Below are 19,789 nucleotides of genomic sequence, written 5' to 3' on the forward strand. Positions count from 1 at the left end.
ATTACGCGACGTATTTTATGGGTTTCCTTTACAAAGGAGGGCTCACAAGCGTAGCCACCTCCTTTCTCTTCTTTAGGGGGTCCTAGTAGTCATCTACGGTTTGAGACGATAGTGACCAAGACTTCCAGGTAGCAAAGATGGCTTCAGTCCAGGCAGAACTGCTCCCAGAACCCTTAGAAGATGGCGGCATGGTTAAAATTATCCAATGGAAACTCACTAAGTCGGGTTTTATTTGTAGAAGGAAAAGGGAACAAAAACATCATTTGAAAGCCCTTCTAGCGTGCGGCAATCAAGCGATTATTTACATGAAATGAACACCTAAGCGCACGGATTTTGCCACCAGTTTGGTGCCTATATTTCATTCCCGTCACTAGTGGATGGCGATGGTCACCCACCGCCCCCCGCTCTCAGCCTTTCTGCACGCTGATGCAGGACTTGACTCGCGGACCCCACGATTTTCATCACACCTTTCCCAAAAGTCTTCCAATTTTTATGACTCATGGAGGTTTAGGTGATTTGGGAGGATTGTCGAGGCAGCCAATCAAGCATTAACGGAGCTAGCGATAGCTCTGTTCCATACTACTAACGCCCATTTCAAGCGTACCACCGAAGGTAAAGAAGCCTTTACATGCGCCCACTTCTCAAAACGTGGCATTTGCATATTTTTAAGTAGATTTTTAGGAGAACACACGTATAATGCGTAATTTTATTTCCAACTCCCTAAAATTCACACAAAACAACTCTATTCACTGTCATTTTTGACAGTAAGCGTTCCCTACTTTATACTTTTACATTAGGTTTCATTGTCATTACAACTAGTGAACAGGTCCTCCACCTCTGTCTTCTCATCATAATCAACTTTTTTAAGCGATTTGTTAAATTCTTGTTGTCATTTTTAAGCAATCATTTGTCTCCTAAGTTCAGGGGTTTAAGAGATTCCCTCCTTTATTGGATCCGAATTCCATTGTGCTAGATTTGTAAACTGTTGTTCCATTTAGCGACCTCTTCAGATGCCGACATTCCATCAAGCCGTTTCAGATCGTGCTGGAAATGTCGCACCAGAAGCCAAATCACCAAGAGGATAGGTAATTCGCGGAAAAGAGAAGACTCATCACGATGATATCTAGACAAACATGGTTTCTTTGAATAGCCACCTTCTAGGAGTCGTCCTTATTGCCTTCTGCGACTGTAACGAGACATCCTGTGAAGGATGGTCATTTGCGAACGGCATCTGTAATAGTGTGTCCTCTGCAAAAAGAAGTGTATCGGTTGACCAAAAGCAAGGAAATTTGAGAGTTCAAACAATAAAGTGCTTCATTTAAAAGGGTGTATTTTATACTAAACCATTCCAGAGACGTATTACATGGTGCAAACTACTGGTCGACTATTTTCCTCGAAAGAGTAATCCATTTATACGCAGGAAATAGGGAATGGGCAAATGGTTACCATCATTTCCACCTTTTATGGCTGTCAGATTGCGAGGGATCTTTAATTACCCTTGCATTCCTCCCCAATTCACATAGATTTTCGATATCTAAGACCTGCACACTGGCATTGTGCAGTGCTGTTACTACCCTACACCTTTGGGCCTTCTTTTTTATGCTCTGATTTGATGCCAACAAACAATAAACAATGCTCGCATTGTAAATAATCCAATCTAGTTGTCAGATGTGTAGAAGCAGACACATATCAATAATGGACAAATTAGTTCATGTGATTACAAAAATGCACCAATTCTCTTAGATCGAATTTGAAAATTGGGAAAAATAGCGGAAAGATTATAGAATAAACCATCAATTTTTCCTTACCTGACGCCCAATCAAAAGTGAGTGTCGAAAATTATTAGTCATCGATTGGCTACCGATCAGCCAATGCTTATAAAGCGCAATTGAGAATTCGAGTTCATTTCCACCAATCAGCTTCCAGTCAAGAGAGTTTATGAAGCGCTCCACTCTTCCCCTCCTCATTCATTGGCTTTAAGTCATCCAATTTATTTGGCGATTGAAAAATATCATTGTGTCATAAAATCGGGTGATTTCTGACATATTTTTTACGCTTTTCAAGCCAATTGTAGGTCTATTTAATCCGAAATCGGCGGATTAGCCAATACCATTCATCCACACGGTCAACGGTGAAGGTGGAGGGCTTAAAGACCTCGAAAGACCGCATGCTGAAAAATACCTTCATCTGACCACTTCACGCCTACCACATTAACAATCCCATTTGTTAAACACGAAAGCCAGTTTGTGATATTACTCTCAAAAAGATTATTTCTTCTTCATGCATAGAATCCAGTTAATCGTAAAGAAAAATGGCTTACTAAAATTCTAACGTGCATTTTGGGGTTTTATTGTCAATCGATCCCCACGTCAGGGCTCGAGGTAATACTTGGAAGTCAAAATTTGACGCTCCACGAGAAGGATATTAAACTTGTAAGCGTCAAATGTGTCCACTTTTTCCTTTCTCTCTTTTTTTAGTTAAAACAAATTCCTTGCGCAAGTGGTTTCAGAGCATGACATTTCAGGTATTTATCGGGTTTAAATATCACAGCATTATTTCGCCAAGAGGCTCAAAAAAGTGCCTTTTCGACAACTCCACTGCACTGCAGGGTGTTAAAAATCTCCCTCTTTTTCTTCTTTTTACTCCTCAGCTGAAATGCGCAGAAGTGAAGACCCCATTGTAAGGTCTCCTCGTGTAATCCCACACCATTCCCAGAGGTTGATGGGAGTGTACAATTCCCACCCTCTTACTCATGAAATGCCAATGCCACAAGAAGTATGCCTTCTAAAAATATGTGTGTGCATGGAATAGAATGGCGAGTGGGAGTTTGGATGCATTTGACCAACTTCATGTTGAAGTAAAATTAAAAGTAACCTTAAGGTGATGAAGATAATAGTGAAGGGTGGTTCAAATTTGCTACTTATGCGTCTACTTAAGAGAATTCCGGGTTGATGAATAAGGCTTTATGTCACAAGCAATTTCGTCAAACATTCTAACTTATTAGGACACCTTTTGGAAGCTGCTGAAGCAGCTTAAGTTTTAGGTGGCTAATTTTTTAATTCAATTCGTCGGCCAAAACACATATGCAATTCAAGCCACGTTAAATGGATGAGATGGATGGAATGATTGATACAGGGCGGACGAAGGGATAACCCAAGCGTGAAGTCTCAAATGCTTGTCTATTTTTTGGCTTGGACTAAGGTTCCATAGTCTTCAAGCGATTATCCACAAATAAATTCGCTTAAGTGTCAAACTCGTTGCTAAGGGGCCTCCCCTCACCAACAATCGATGTTTTGTTTTGTGCATTCTTTTAGCATGATAGTAATATTTTGAACGTTATACTGATTTAACGGCCTCGGATACCGGCCCTGCGTGGTACCGCCTATGCTAAGACAATTCGTTTCCATTGTAAGAAGCTAAAACTCAGTTGAATTAGTTGCCCTTTTCCTCACGTCCACACCACATCGCAGCGTCCGCCGATCCCTTGAGTTGATGCTACAAGTTGTGTGACTTGAGAAAAGAATCCTATTAAACGGTTGCAAGAAATACGAACTGCGCATGGACAGCCCGGGATGACCTTCCCAGGTCAGTGGGTCGACTTATCCATCCGTCCATCAGCAGGCAGGCAATCTCCTCCGCGCACACACATGCACAGAAGCACACATTCCACCTGATTGGTTGGGGTGGGAGAGGCCAATGGGGACTAGAGGAGAGAGGCTGTGATGTGGTGCGGTTAGGCGATGGGTGCGTTGGCGGGACTATCACTGAAGGTGGTGAGGGGAGGAGATTGGTAGTAGCACACACTTTGTTTCCGTGTCTACGTACACGTAAGCGCATAGGCACACATATACGCACATACACGCAAAAACACACACACCCACATCAACAGCGGCAACAGTAGCGTGGACTATGCTGTCGAGAAAGTGTGACCGCCAAGGCGTTAGCACCCAATTTTTGGCGTCTTCGGCTTCACAATTTAGGTAATTTCTTGATGGTTTTCATGCTCTTTGACTTCCTGATTGACCACTTATCATCCCCAAGCTAAGTGCACTTTTGACCCGATCAGACTGAATCAATTTTTAGTGGAAAAGATCATTTTTTGCCTCTTTTCAAATGCGCGGAGCTGATTCCAAAGCGAATATCGATTTTTCGGTCAAGTAACTTCAAACAAAATTTGGCGGTTTTTTTAATAAATTCCCAAAGCATTAGGTACTTCTTGAGCTCGTTTTTCCGGTATTTTATGCATCTATATAAAGATTATTTCAATGAGGCAATTTGCTTGCTACGACTTTAAAACAAACCGGTGGGTTTGCAAAATTCTGTGAATTATTTGCGAATTATACTAGCTTTTTTATGGTGAAGGAGGGCAAGGAGAACCCTTGAAAACACGTGCTGGTGCGAAGTACTCTGCCATGGGTTGGTAGCGATCAATTTCAGTGAAGGCATGGAAAAAGAGGAGAAAGAGAATTATAAACCATTCTGCCGCTATCAGAACTTCGGGTGTCTCTAACCTCCTTCTAACCCTCCCAGCCGATGTAGGGGACGAAATCCACGACAACTCGATTCGTGCTTCGCTCTATAAAACCTGAAAAGTTCCATTATTGTGTCAGCCTATTCTGCTGCCTGAGAAATAAGTTCTGTATGGTGCGATCTGTAGCACGCATTTATTTTATGCCCACTTTTTGTTTTTTTTCTGATCCTGTCATTGGACACAACATGTGGGCTTATTGTTTTTGTCCAGCCTGTGTTCAACACAGTAGATTACAATATGTTTCTGCGCTGTGGGAGACGTTGCCCTGTTTACTTCTCCCGAAATGTCACCTTTTTGTCCCTTACGTCCCCATTTTCGCACCCCATGTCCCTGGTGAGGCTACTTCACACAACGCCTCCACCAGTCATCCGGGAAGTAGAAAAACTGGACATGCAAAATATGGGCCTTTGTGATGCTATTTATATGGGTTTTGGTAGCATATTACTACCTTGAAATGTCCCATCGGGTTGACTCAACTTCACGTCCGATTGACAAGTCGCGTCAGATGCATTAACTCGGTAAATTTTACAATCCCAACAATGTTCTTGACCCTTATTCATTCTTTTGGTTTAATTGGCGATTTTTAACGTGGAAGAAGTGATCCGCCCTCAAGTATCGGTTTGGAAGTGCTTCCATTATTTTCCTGTTTACTCCCAGCTAATGAGAAGCAAGGTAAAGTTTCAGCCACTTTTTCGCCAAATTCTGACATAAATAACAGCAGGTTGAATTCTGATTAGCATAGAGGAGAAGTTCGCCTTCAAGTGAGTCCTGAAACATCCCTAGCAAACACGACTTTATAATCCATTTTCATGGAACCCTGAGGAACAAAATCTCCCCATGCACCAATAAAGCATAGAAGGATAAGCGACATCTCTTTAGCCCTCGTTGACTCACACTCCTGATTGTAAAAATGTCCTTTTTTAAAAGGAGAAAGTTGACGATGTGCCTGTTTCGGAGTTTGTCGTTAAGCTTAATGTCAATGCACAGGTTAACGTGTGACCATTTCCATATTTTTTTCTTCCCGGCGTTCTTCTTTTGTCCCTCGCAAAGTGAATCACCCCCCGGGACGGCAATTAGTACTGTAATTTTAAATCCCCGCTCAAGGAGAGACCTCTCATCGAAGTGGAATTAACGGCAACTTCAGAAGCCCCTCCGCCACCATCCCGTGGGAATTGGCATCCTCGAAATCGAGGGTTTGATCGCCAGTTGTGGCCATAAAAAAGATCTCAAATTTGGCCGCTGAAAGCCTTTTAAATGCGGCTAATTTATTAGCCTCCGCCTTCTCCCTTTCTCTGTGTGTGTTTATGCGAAAAAGGTGGATTTTGCGAGAGGCCCGGTTAGTAGTGCAACTTCTTATTCTACAGGGAGCAAGATTGTAGAAAAAAGACTATTTTTTCTGTTTGTATTTCATGTTAGCTGCTTTAAAAGCGGCGGTTCCATATCAGCTGATCGAGCAGTCGCGAAAGCAGCTGTTTTTGTTACACTTTTGACTTACTTAAACAAAAACCTGCGAATAGACAACAAAACCCTCCCATTTTAATCAAACAGTTAATTTAAAAATTTATTGCAAACATTTGCTTTTCCCTTTTTTGCTTCTTCATTTGACGACCGCTCACATGACTCTCACGAGGCGGATTTTAGCCTGTTGGAGCGATTGTTGTGCAGATTTTTTGACCGCTAATCGGGCCACGGAGTTGAACGGGCTTGACCGCACAACCAGATTGAACACCTGTTCCCACAGTTCGCCCCACGCACTGCATACATTTGCCGACGCCGCTTTCTTCCGCCCACCCTCCGCCTCCCCCCTCCCCGACCGTTCCCCCTTCGTCCTCCTCTTCATTCACCCAGCCATCCGACCAATCATCGCCTAGCCACGACAACCACCCCTCAAACAGCAATCACATTCGTGGCATTTTCTGCTTGACATCGGCGTGACCTTGCAAGGCTACAGTTTGGATTGCTGTGGTCGCGCAAGTGACCCGTGATACCGAGGCGATCAGTTCAAATAACCTGGAATTATCTACCCAGGGGATATTTCCCCTCCCTATCCTTCTCCTCTCTCCTCCCCCGCTCTCCTGCCTCCTCCACGGCCATATTTCATTCTATAAATGTTGTAATTTCGGCAAAACCACCTTTGCCCCTTATTTCTGTTGATTCGCGAGGGAGGTTTCTTCGAAGAATCGGATTTAAGGCTCTAGAAGCTCATCCGACGCACCAAAAATTGGGATATGTTTGCGGATATTGGCTAGTGAAAACTTTTACAAAAGAGAAAAGTATGAAATACCCAATGCTTCAAAGTGCCAAACTGACCTTCACGAGACGCTTAAAATCAACTGCCCAAAAGCAAAGGCTTTTGACATGTTTGATTGACCCGTTTTGACAGATCTGTCGTGCAAAATGTTGATAAGGCAAAAGGATTATTTGCCACCTCCTCTCTTTCCCCTCACCCCATCCGTCAAATGCCAAGTGGATGTTCGAATAGCCTTATATGCAATTTTTTTGCCTTTTTTGCATCCAGGCTTCACTCTTCATACCTCGCTACGGTGGCTATAGCCCTCCTTTTTTCCCTCGTCGCTTCTGCCTCAGCGGTATGACAAAAAGCTTTTCTTATTTTCCCGACCTCTTGCTACCTTCTAAACAAACTGACAGTTACTCTTAATCGTGTGAACGAAAATATCTTTTTTTCTTTTCTAAATTCTCACAACTTAGGTTTTTTGGTCTTCTACCTATAATGCCGACTCTCTTCACTAAATGTGCTCTCCATTGTGGAAAATTTATGATTGGCTAATCATGGCTTAATCAAAAAAATACATGCGATTATTGGTAAGCAAAAAAATACTTCCAGAAGCAGAAAATTGAATTCTTGTCTCTCCAAAAGTATGCAATTATTCAATTCCTCAAAGGCATACTTTACCACTTCACTACTAATTTAACAGCCAGTCTTGTTTATGGGAAAGGAGAAAAAAAGTTGTAATTGATCTCAAAAAACCCACCTGATGGTAAATAAATAAATGGAAAACTACTAGAAGTAAGGTATTAAAGAAAACTACTTTCTATTTTAAAGCAAATCCCATGGCAGATTGATCCTGCGCGATGCCAATTATTGTGCACACCAGACCAATGCCAATGCGTCGGAATTCGCGGTCCCAGAGTACGTCCTCCTTTACTACTCAAATCCATGTTTCAGTAGATAGGTGGGTAATCGTCTTGAGAACCTAACGTTTGTTTTAGGGACCACCGGGCGAAGTAGGACCGGTGGGAGCTTGGGGACCTCCTGGTGATGTGGGTATGCCCGGAGTGCCTGGCGAACGTGGTGATCGTGGCTACCCTGGTGCTCCTGGGCTTCAGGGTCGAAAAGGAGAACCGGTGAGCACGTTTGAATCCTCACCCTGGATATTTATTGATATTAGATTAGTCAGAAGGCCGTTTTTCTCATTTGATTGTATTTATATACAAACTATGCTATATATAGGAATATTTCGGCAAAAATTTGAAAATCATTGGTTCAGAAAATTCAAAGTTTCCAGTCAAATTCAAAACAAGTTTGAAATCTTGCTATTGTCCTCCTTCCCTCCCCGAGTAACCTCTGAAGCTTGTAAAAGTCTGGAGAAAGCAAAGTCATGATACCTCCCTCTTGTGAGAGCAGTCGCATGAACTCCCCTTGCCTACGCTTCCCGTGCAGTAAGCACTGCGCAATCAGCATTTTGAAAATTTACCGGCGAGGTGGAAATGCAAGTCAGTAAGCCGTAAGGAAGGCGAGATGATGCTCAAGTAAAGCGTCAGTAAGGCACCTTGTCAATTTTTACCGCACCTAGAGTTAAATCCCTTCCATGAGCTGCATCGATGAGAGGTTCAGGCCTAATACCATTCAAGACTGAGTGGCACCCCAAGGATGCACTCTAAATGGCAATATTTACTCGTGGAAACACCTGTCCAGAAAGACAAATTATCAAAGGATATAACCGAATCTAGGCACAAATAGCCAGCGCTTATCCTCAGTGCTCCTTGCTAACTGGTAGTGACACAACAGCGCCCCCTCAAAAGCCAACCTAACTTTTCCATTAGTTTTTATGATCTTAAAAAGGCCATTTGTACACTAGTCGCATATATTTGTCGATGAGTATTATAAGGAAACGTCGGCTAATTGCATCGAACTGGCAACTAAAAACTACTTTAATAAGAAAAATTGAGCTACTTCACAAGAAAACTTTAAAAAACCAGTAGGCCTCCATTTGAATTATAAAAAGGAGTAAAATAAACGAAAAATTCGCTCACCTTCACATGAAGCAGTTTAAATTACATTTAAGCACAAACTGTTGAAATTTGTAGAGCTTCCTCTAACTGTGATTTAAAAGTATTCGTTTTGGTAAATGTTAGTCAAAAACATAGCTGTGCAGTTTCCATAACGTGGTTTTCCAGGTCAACGAACTATTTTTTAAAACACATTTTGTCTTTACTTAATCAGTCCAAAATATGTTTGATAATTTTCGACAATCATCAGCAGATAATTTTCACACCCTTAAAAAACCAAGTTAATAAAGATTTTTTAAACTTATTCAACTTTTTCAGGGTGTTCAAGGTCCACCTGGATATGCCGGCATTCATGGTTTGCAGGTAACTTTCTAATTGGCCTGCACTGTTTTATGACACGCCCTGAGCTTAATGCATAAATAACAAAGAATGGAATGTATGTAGTCAGAATCGTCATTCTTGAACCAAGGCAGTGGCTTTCAATTTTGGACCCTTTAGTTACTAATAGTTCAGCCGTAAAGATGTCTCATTTGGCCTTTTCTGGTATTTGGAAGGCTTGATCTATGAGTTTACCAATTCCTTGCTTTTATCTCAGGGTCACCCTGGAAGAAGGGGGATTAAAGGTGCACGGGGTGCCACTGGATGTGAAGGCCCTCGGGTAGGCATTATCCGCATACTTCATCAACCAAAAAATAATGCTTTTTTCCAGCTAATCTCAGATCCTTCCCTCCGTGTTAGGGTCCAGATGGAAGTCCTGGAATAGCTGGACCCTCAGGTATTCAGGGACCCCCTGGCGAACGCGGTCCCCGTGGTCCGAAAGGAAACCCTGGATACATGAACGCTGGACCTCCCGGTCCACCGGTAGGCTACTAATGTAGATTTAAGTGAACTTCGTTTATTTTAGTGCCTTCTTGTAAATTCTCAAACCGCTTATTAAGCATACAGAGGGTTAGTAGGCTTTAAGATTCTGACTATATACCTCTGAAAGGCCATTTTTCGTACCATATATATGTAAACATGGCTGAATTCAACAACTGTGCCGTCCAAGTTTTCTCGAGGGACGTAAAAGTTCATAATTCTCTGTCTGTGTAGAGAAGGGCTGAATCGAAAATCAGTAGCGGAGTTTGTAACACCATCATGGAAGCTGACTCGTGATAGATTAAAGCTGCCGGCGTGACTTCCTAATTGAGCGAAATATCCTTCACTCGGCGAGGCAATTGCGGGTGGGATCTGTCGACTCGACGTAATGGCAAAGCTCGAACAACATCGAGAAAAGCTTCATCTTTGGAGACATTCAAGACCAGGCAGACATCGAAAAGAAGGTTCTCTTCCCACAATACAACACAACGCGTGACCGCATGCCTCATAGGGAAGAAGTTCCACTCGTTAAAAGGTTTTGATAGACATTTCGGGATAGGCGTTAGGTACTGTCGCACCTTCATTCACTTCCTTTTCATTCTCCTGGTTCTATTTTATAGAGCTCCAAGAGTTTCTTACTGCCTTTCTTGTTGTTGTTTTTTTTTTTTTAGGGTCAGTCGGGCGATGTTGGCTACATGGGTCCACCTGTGAGTTTTGCAACCTAGATTTGCTCTCTGTTCTACTTTATCTTCCATGCATTTTGTTTTATCAAAACAAGTCAAAAATATTCACTGTATTGGCACATCAAGGCCTTGGCGATGCCTGAATGTGCGCGCATTTGCGTCTAGACAGTTTCACAAATCGGAGGCATTAGGTAAGCCCCCGGCGGTCAACAACCCGCCTTCCCGTCTGTATGCCTACCTACAAGTGGAGATTTGTGCCCACCCATAGTTGAGAGGCCAACAGAACCGCGGTGGAATTGTTGTCTGGCAACGCACAAACACTCCAATCTTCTAGACGCGCAATAATTTGTGGTGGGACGAAAAAGCCAGTTGGTGAGACGTGGGGCATAATAGCGACCACCTGTAGTCTTGTCAAGATGTGGGTCATGGTGTACCATGACAACATGCCTCCGACAGATGTCTAGACCTCAGGAAAGTACCAGTGCGGGCAAATCTAAGACAGATGGTCGGTGGTGGTCGGTCGGCCTTGTTTCACTTCACCAATCGCCAACTTTATTTATCACCAGACGGGAGGTATTTTCCAAATGTCAAAATAATCAGATGATCCAGTGCAAATTTTTGAAACTACTTTATTTGAGCATGTAATACTTCCTCATTTAAAACTGCACTTTAATCAATCTACATTATCTTTTGTTAAAGGGTTTTCGAGGCCCTCCAGGTTACGATGGGCCCATCGGAGAGCGCGGACCTATGGGTCCAAAGGTAGGTCTGCTTCACTCTACCTTGCCGAGCACTCATAACTTTGGTTGAAGGTTCCCACACCCATGGGAATAACTGTCTGCTTGAAAAAAAGTTGTGGTTGCTTTTCAGGGTTACAAAGGCGCGATTGGACCACGCGGTCCACCCGGCAGAGACGCACCGACAATTACGATTGAAGGACAAAAGGGTGATCAAGGCTTTCGTGGGGTGCCCGGGCGTGATGGACGACCTTGTGAAGTTCTAGAACTCCTCTCTGGACCGCGTGGCCGGTCTGGATATCCAGTAAGTGCTCCATGCTACTCAAATGGAGGTTTTAAGCATAGGAAAGTAGATGAATCAGTTTTGTTTTTCTCTATAGGGACCACGCGGGCCGAAGGGAGATCGTGGAGAGAGGGGCACGGAGGGATTTCAGGTAGGATTTTTTTTCCCAATCCATCTTAAAATGGAAGCATTTATTTTCTAATCTTGGTTTGTTTCCTTGATAAAGTTACGAATTTGAGAATTTACCAATGCAGTTGCGATTTTTTGTGGTAATCAGTGAGAAAAAAAATTTCAGGGACCAGACGGATATCCGGGTCTTCTGGGAGAGAAGGGTCTTCCCGGCCGTGAGGGTGATCGAGTGCGTTTGCCACCTTGTAAACGTTTTGTGAGACGGTGAAACAATCTACGACAAATTTTTAAAATTTTCCTGGTTTTTATGAATATAGGGTCAAGTTGGTGATATTGGCGATCCGGGCCGCGTCGGTGAGCCCGTAAGTTTTCCACCCATTCGGACAGCTGTTCTTTTGGTCAATCAAGTGAAGGAAGGCTTTTATCTGATAGGGCGATCGTGGTTTTGACGGTGATATGGGAAGAATGGGTCCAGCTGGAGCTCCCGGTGAACGCGGACCTCCTGGAGTTGACGGTCTTCCTGGTTTTAGAGGTCCTAAGGGTCGTCCAGGGGTAAGTTATCCTACCATTAATATGTTTGCATTTCCTAAGCAGGGCTTTTCATCGACATTTTCGGTGAAATTTTTCAGAGCCTTCGGGACTGTGTTGGTCCTCGAGGTCGAAAGGGCGAACGCGGACCTCCTGGCGCGAAAGGTTTCCTTGGCTACAGAGGTCGCCAAGGTCCCACAGGCTACAAGGGTCCCAAGGGTGACCCAGGTCCCCGTGGTAGGCCCGGACCTCCTGGTCGTATGTGCGAGACGGGTGAGATGGGACTGGTAGGCGAAAAGGGTGAAACTGGTACGTATTAGAAATGATTTATTAACTAATATCCCTGCTGTATATGCTTACTCAAGTACATATAAGAGTATCAGTTAATTTCCTCAACCAGGTTTGCCAGGAAGACGCGGAGAGGACGGTGATCCCGGTTACATGGGTCCTCAGGGTCCCCGAGGTCCGGACGGTCTGACCCCAATGTACGGACCTGTTGGAGAACCGGGAATACCCGGTTCACCCGGTCGTGTAGGCCCCAAGGGAGACCCTGGTCTTCCTGGCGATCGCGGTGATAAGGGCTACCGCGGTACCCCCACCGTCGGCCTTCCCGGACCCCGCGGTCCTTCTGGCGATATGGGCGAACCCGGACGCACCGGTGCACCCGGTCTAATGGGCCCGGCCGGCGAAAAAGGTAAGATCTTTGCCCTATCTGTATGATGAAAGCACTGATCTATTCCGGACTGCGGAGTTTAGTTTCCTAGACTCGAATCAACTGAATCACTGAAGCACCTAACCACCTAGCTGCCAAGCTTTAGATGAAGCCACTGAATAATGTCCCTTTCTGGATTTAAATTAGGAATCAACTTCAAATCCTCGGCTTTGGAGATCGTAACTTTACTTTATAAAGCCTCAGTAGACTTTGCTTAGTTAAACAGTAGATGTTAGTTGGCTAAACAGGACTAACTGGAATTTCGACGTTTTTTTAAGGCCCTAGAGCTCCACCCTGCGATGCCTGCCCCTCAGGCGAGCCGGGTGGAAGAGGTGAGACAGGAGAGGACGGAGAACCTGGACAGCCCGGCCAGCCGGGTCAAAGAGGCCAGGACGGCGACCGTGGCATCCCTGGGGCTCGCGGACTGCCCGGTCTGCCTGGTCTTGACGGTTTTCGAGTCAGTTTTGTGTTTCATAACGTTGTGTCTACTTATTTGATCTGCGTGGCATGAACACTATGATCTTACTTTGTGTCAATTTAAAATAAATGACTGTGAATGGCTTAGAAATCAACATCAAACTAGCACTCCTCATCACCTTTGCAACCTCTGGAATCATTCTTCTGCTAACATGATTTTTCTACCTCCCCATTTACGCTTTTTTGATAGGGTCCACAAGGAGTTGCGGGAATTCCCGGTCTCAAGGGTGAGCCGGGTGAAACTGGTTTTGTGACACTTGTCAATCGTCAGGTCATCCCCGGCGACCAAGGCGATCCTGGAAGAGACGGATTGCCCGGTGCTATGGGAGACCGCGGTGCAATGGGTCCTCCTGGTTTGCCTGGTTTTCCTGGTCCTCGAGGTCCTAAGGTAATCTGATTACCCACGGCTTAGATAAATGCGGGAGACATTATCATTGAGGCAGCGATAGGATTGTTTCGGAGTTTCCCTACTTCATACCGGAATTCTGCAATGTTTTGCAGGGTCGACCGGGTATTGATGGTATGGTCGGCTATCCCGGTCTTCCTGGTGATAAGGGAGAACCGGGAGAACCCGGAGAAGATGGTTATGGTGTCAAGGGCGCCCAAGGCGAACCTGGTGACATGGGCATTACTGGACCGCCGGGCCGTAAAGGCTCTCGTGGTGGGGTTTTCGATTGCCCTTTTGTTGGTCCAGTCTACAAAAAAGGTGAGAAATTAAAGTAATCCTCTCAAAACCTTTTTTTTTCACATTAATTTATTGGGATTTGGGGCCATATATAAATGACGTATTTGCTTGCTGAAATTTTATTGGTCCGTTCGAGGTCAGGAGGTAAAAATTATTCCTGCGGTGTTTACAACAAAAAGAGGACTATTTATTTTCATTTAAAGTCAATGCCAGATAATTGTGGTGGTCTTTGAGGCATCCATCATGGTCATAAATCATTTCCTTCTAATTTTATCACTTTTTCTTTAGACAGTCAGCATACTCAATTCTAATTAATTCGTCCAGCAACACTGGTTCAATTCAAGGAGGTGTTTATGTTACTTATCTTTAAGACAAAAGTTGTCAGATAAATTATATAATACATTAAATTCGTCCAATTTTAATTACTCAAAGTACTGATTTACTCAAATAGGTGAGCCCGGATACCGTGGGCCCAAGGGTGATACAGGTTCAGCCGGACCTCATGGACAAACCGGTCCTCAGGGCACAAAGGGTGAGTCACGTCCTCGGTCGCACACGTGTAGAGACGCAGCTCTTTTCCTATGTCCAACAATGCAACCTTGTCTATTCGTTTCCACTGGTAGGCATCCAGGGATTGGCTGGCCAGCGTGGATCCCGCGGTGATCGTGGACCTCGAGGCCCCTCTGGCCTGCCAGGTGACATGGGTATGCCCGGCTCGAGGGGACAGGACGGACGAGAGGGCCCACCTGGACCAATGGGCGTTCCTGGTCAACCTGGAATCGCCGGAGATCCCGGCTACCCCGGAATAGTTGGAGAGAAGGGTGAGTGGTAATTAGGTGATTGGTTAGTCGATTGAAAAAAATGACCAATTTCGTTATGGGTCGGTTATTTATTTGAATGATGGGTTGACGTATTGATGGCATATTGGTGTATTTGTTGGCTAACTGATAGATGGGCTGGTTAAGGTGAGGGCAGGTTTGAAAGACAACATTTGCTTTTTGGCTAGGCGAACGTGGTGAACCAGGAGACCCAGGTAGCAGAGTTGGCGGTTCTCCCGGTGAAAAGGGTAGACCGGGCCTTCCAGGCTTTCCAGGTGACCGTGGTCCTCCAGGACGCGCAGGACCCATGGGTGTTCGAGGCCGGCCTGGTAAGCGCTCCCCCTCCTCTTTCCATTTCTATGCCTCTTCCTAATCCCCTAAAATTTCCCATCTTTTTATTCCACAGGTCCTCCCGGAGTCAGTGGGATACCAGGAGCTCCTGGTAGAATGGGTCCACCTGGCGAAAAGGGTCCACAAGGTCTTCCAAGCACAAGATTGCCTCCAGGCCTCCCTGGTCTTCCGGGTGTTCAGGGGCCTCGTGGTGGGTATCTACTCACTACTCACTTCCACTTTCAGTAGGCTTGTGATAATGTACTTTTGCTTATTGCTCCTTCCAGGCTCCGTTGGATCAAAAGGTCAACGCGGACCCTTTGGGAGGTGCTATGGACGAGGGCCTACTGGGGATATGGGTTCTCCTGGTGATCGCGGATATTCTGGAATGCAAGGACTCCGAGGTCCAGAAGGTCCAGTTGGATTTTCAGGCTTCCAGGGCCTCAGTGGGAGACCGGGAGAAAAAGGCGAACGCGGTGCGAGGGGACCGACAGGTGAACCCGGTAGACCTGGACCAACGGGTCCAGCTGGCCGACGTGGATATGCTGGACGCTCTGGTAGATCTGGCGAAATTGGACTACCCGGTTTTTACGGACAAAAGGGTAAGTACAACTAGAAATTGCAAAAAATCCACTTTTGAACTGTTTTGTAATCTAATTCTTCAATTTCCCATAGGTTATATGGGCCTGCCAGGTATGTCAGGACCAAAAGGCCGACGTGGACGTCCAGGAATCTCTCGGGATGGGCGTCCAGGTGTGACTGGACGTCCCGGTTTGGAAGGTCCAAAAGGTGAAAAAGGTATTCGTGGAGTTGATGGCAAAGATGGCAAGCCTGGCGAACCAGGTCGTCCTGGGGTTGGAAGCCCTGGACTTCCTGGAGCAAAGGGTTACAGAGGACCTGTCGGTGATCCAGGTCCCCCTGGCATGGACCCAATTCCTGGACCTGTGGGAGATGTCGGCTTCATGGGCAGAATGGGACCTAAGGTGGATATTTTCTTCCCTAAAGTATCAACTTTTGAAGTAGAGAACGCAAATTCTTTAGCATCTGCCCTTTCCTGAACTAGGGACCGCGTGGACTTCCTGGACCTGTAGGCTTCACGGGGCGTGAGGGTCTTCCAGGCAAAAAGGGAGATCGCGGTGAGCCCGGAGACGATGGATTACCAGGCATCGCAGGCGATCGAGGTGATGAAGGATATCCAGGCCCGCCACCAAGCTTTATGAAGGGTCGTAAAGGGTATGGCGGTCGTCCTGGACCTAAAGGATTTACAGGACCTGCGGGTCTGCACGGCGGAATCGGCCCTAGAGGTACTCTCTCACTTCAATGACTAGATTAAACGTATCTAAATCATGTCTGAATATATTTTATTCCTCCGATTTGTAATTCAGGAAGGCCCGGAATTGCGGGACCAAGTGGACGACCTGGTTTACGCGGGCTGGAGGGTTATCCAGGATTGCCAGGGGACACTGGTACACCTGGCTATCCTGGACGTCAAGGCATGAATGGATCTATGGGTCAGCCAGGAGACGTAGGCCCTCCGGGATTCCAAGGGCTTGTTGGGCATCAAGGACCGCCTGGGTTAAAGGGCGCCAAGGGCAGACCCGGTTTCTGTCCAATACCGCCTCCTGGACCGAAAGGAGAACCTGGACCTCCTGGAAGGATAGGGCCTGACGGACCTCAAGGAGACAAAGGTGACTGTTAATAGGACATGGCATTTTAAGGCAAAAGTTGGCAGCGCCTACGGGACAAACTGACAAAGTCAAGATTTTTCAGTAAGAAATCAATTTTTTCACCCTTTGAAGGTATTGCGGGCCTTCCCGGTCTCAAAGGTACTCCCGGTCAGCCGCGAATGGGTCCAGAGGGTCGTAAAGGCGAAAGAGGCTTTGATGGTCAACCTGGAAATGCGGGTATGTAGATGGATCTGTACGCTGAAGTGTCTACTTATTTTTTAATAAGTAAATGGCGCATACAGGCAATTTGAATTTATGGTTTCGTCGCCGTTAATTTTGTGGCGAGTTAGGCGTTTAATCGATGGATATAAGAACTTCGTATGACACGGGTGGCAAGATATCCTGCATATTCCAAACATAAAGCATGATAACCTGTTGTCCAGGCTTTACATCTGGAGGCCGTCAAAACTACCGCTGGCATACTACTGCATAGCCCAAATTTTCTTTTATCTTAGAATCTTTAAAAATGGCTGCATACTGCTCACTCGCTAACAAGTAGACAAAAATCTATCTTCTCCCCAAAGGGTTACCTGGAGACCAGGGTGATCGTGGCACACCTGGATACCGCGCCAACCGCGGAGAACCTGGGGATATGGGTCCACCTGGACTGCCCGGAGAAAGGGGCCCTATTGGACTACCTGGTAAGAACGGTCCACCCGGCTATCGTGGGGCTCCCGGCAAGGATGGTGTAAAAGGCAAACCTGGACTGCCTGGCATTTCTGGGCGTCCAGGACCCGATGGACCCGTTGGCGACCCGGGTGAGCCCGGACCTCGCGGTTTCGAGGGGTCAAGAGGTGAGTTAGGCGCCTGTGTTAGTATTAGCAGACTGAATGGTTTTGCTTTGGAAAGATACGGCTACGAAGTACTGATGTGTCAGAACAAAAGAATGAGCAAAATATATCAATTACTGGAATTGAGTTATCATTTGTGGGCAATGTGTGACCTTTGGACTTGATCTCTTCGGTCTGACGACCTGATAATGAAGTCACAATTTGATCGCCTTTCTCTCCAGGTCCTATTGGACGCCCAGGTTATCCCGGACCTAAGGGACCAAAAGGCAAGTCCGGCTACGGTTTTGTCGGCAGGTCTGGAGATTTCGGCGAACCTGGACCCCAAGGTGAACGCGGCTACTCTGGATTCCAAGGTGAGTCCGCTTTTTATTTACTTAAATCCCACTTCAGTAGCGCCTAAATAGGAATAACTCCAGTACTATAACTGAATATCTGTGCTAACCCTTTGCCATTATTCATTGAATCTGTAAGGCACACCGGGCAGAACGGGACCTCCAGGCGAAAAGGGATACAAGGGCTCTGCTGGTTACATTCCCGGTCCTCGGGGTCCCACAGGAGAACGCGGTCCACCCGGCGATATGGGTTATCAGGGCATAAAAGGTCAGCGCGGTCCACAAGGGTACCGCGGTCCCGACGGTCCTAACGGTACCTTGGGTCTTGGTGATGGCGGATACCTCTTCGCTGTTCATTCGCAGAAGGATACTCCACCCAGCTGCCCGGAATTTACTCACGAACTCTACACGGGCTACAGTCTGGTGACACTTCAAGGCGACGATGATTCAATCAGCATGGATCTGGGCAGTCCAAGCTCTTGTACTCGCGTCTTTTCAATCATGCCATTCGCCTCGTGTTTCAGCTCTCCCCCCTCTGGTGCATGTCATTTCAACATGCGGAATGGAAGGTCCTTCTGGCTCTCCACACTGGAGCACTATATGACGGAGCCTTTGCCCGTGGAACGCATCCAGCGATACATCTCCCGTTGTGTGGTGTGCGAGTCCAGAACGAATCTCGTTGCCTTTCACTCTCAACGACCTTATCTGGAGGAGAGCTGTCCACCTGGATGGGAACACGCCTGGAACGGGTTCAGCATGCCCATGGTAAAGAATTGTTGATTGATTGTTTGGTGACTGAAAGACCGACGACGTGATAACTGATTGGTTAGTTTATTAACTCTCGCATTCAATTTATCCGTTTGTGCACTACAGGTCGTCAGCGCAGCGGTGTCAGGTGGAGTTCAACCACTTCACTCGCCGGGCAGTTGCCTCATGAACTTCCGTGCTCTCCCCTTCATCGAATGCAACAATCACCATGGCAATTGTTTCCACTGGCAAGACGGACGTTCCTATTGGCTGCGAGCGATGACCTTCAACGAGCAGTTTACAAAGCCTGCAGGAGCCACTTACAAGACGGACTTGCTCAGACAAGTTAGTCGGTGCTCCGTCTGCCGAAAATCGATGGAGATGTTGGTGAAGTAGGAGCGGTTGAACCAAAAAAAACCTCCATACCATCACCGATTAGGACTCTTTCATGATCTCTTCTCCTCGCACACCTCCTTACACCCTCCCCGCTCCCTCCCTCTCCACCTTCAGGAGAAACCTCCTCTTTAGTGCCTAATCTAGTACATCTTCAATGCTCCCCTTATTGGGTGTTGAGTATTTTGTCCCTTCCATCCAAGAGTTATGCTAGGTGTATCGATGTTATGCAAGAAGCCATTTGAAATGCAACCTCCTATGATTTTCTCTATTTAAAAAATTGATGAAAATTTAGAAATTACATGCTTAATTATTTATTTTCCATTTCTCCTTATTGTCTGTGTCTTTAAGTGCCCTCTCCCCCCACATCCCCTCTCTCCTAGCCCCCCCCCTCCCAACCCCGCCGTCCCTCGTCACCCCTGTCACTTGCAGCCTTGACTTGTACATGGCTTTTGCTAGTAAATTTCAGGTTCCAATGGCAGATTTTATTCTTCTTTTTCCTCTTCCTCCTCTTGCCCCCCGTGCTCTTCGTCTACGGCGGCAGTTCCATGGAGAGGTTTACCTCAGGATTTTTTTGGCATTCGGGTCAAGTCTGCACTGCTAGTCTGATTCACTTCGTACTTGCTGAAGTGGTTACCCTCGAGGCACTCGGTTATGTTGGGAGATCCAACTAGGTCATGGATGAAAGGTGGATGTGGCAAAGTTCTTTAACCACCTCGGCGCTCCACCTATTCTGCCACTCATTGGATGGCTGGGGTTGAGCACTCCACACAGGCT

At 46.0% G+C, this 19,789-nt stretch overlaps 1 protein-coding gene across 1 annotated transcript; it reads left to right on the forward strand. All coding sequences in view use genetic code 11, as the record gives it.

Annotated features, from left to right (window-relative positions):
- Nucleotides 1-1,050: 1,050 nt before the first annotated feature.
- EGR_08623 (Collagen alpha-1(IV) chain) lies at nucleotides 1,051-19,154 on the forward strand (the record flags this gene model as incomplete). The annotated part of the gene is made up of 33 exons (XM_024497872.1): nucleotides 1,051-1,085; nucleotides 7,050-7,119; nucleotides 7,596-7,682; nucleotides 7,763-7,897; nucleotides 9,101-9,145; nucleotides 9,378-9,440; nucleotides 9,521-9,643; nucleotides 10,312-10,347; nucleotides 11,023-11,085; nucleotides 11,194-11,364; nucleotides 11,441-11,494; nucleotides 11,639-11,701; nucleotides 11,790-11,834; nucleotides 11,905-12,024; nucleotides 12,102-12,309; nucleotides 12,401-12,694; nucleotides 12,991-13,169; nucleotides 13,380-13,577; nucleotides 13,691-13,895; nucleotides 14,326-14,406; nucleotides 14,498-14,695; nucleotides 14,881-15,021; nucleotides 15,099-15,233; nucleotides 15,310-15,624; nucleotides 15,698-16,005; nucleotides 16,086-16,326; nucleotides 16,408-16,710; nucleotides 16,822-16,926; nucleotides 17,274-17,543; nucleotides 17,762-17,893; nucleotides 18,012-18,637; nucleotides 18,746-19,006; nucleotides 19,059-19,154. The coding sequence occupies 33 exons, from the start codon at nucleotides 1,051-1,053 to the stop codon at nucleotides 19,152-19,154; spliced, it is 5,406 nt and encodes a 1,801-aa protein (XP_024347697.1).
- Between the last annotated feature and the right edge of the window lie 635 nt (nucleotides 19,155-19,789).

This window comes from Echinococcus granulosus (assembly GCF_000524195.1).
Source record: "Echinococcus granulosus chromosome Unknown EG_S00113, whole genome shotgun sequence".
In the NCBI taxonomy this organism is placed as follows: Eukaryota; Metazoa; Platyhelminthes; class Cestoda; order Cyclophyllidea; family Taeniidae; genus Echinococcus; species Echinococcus granulosus.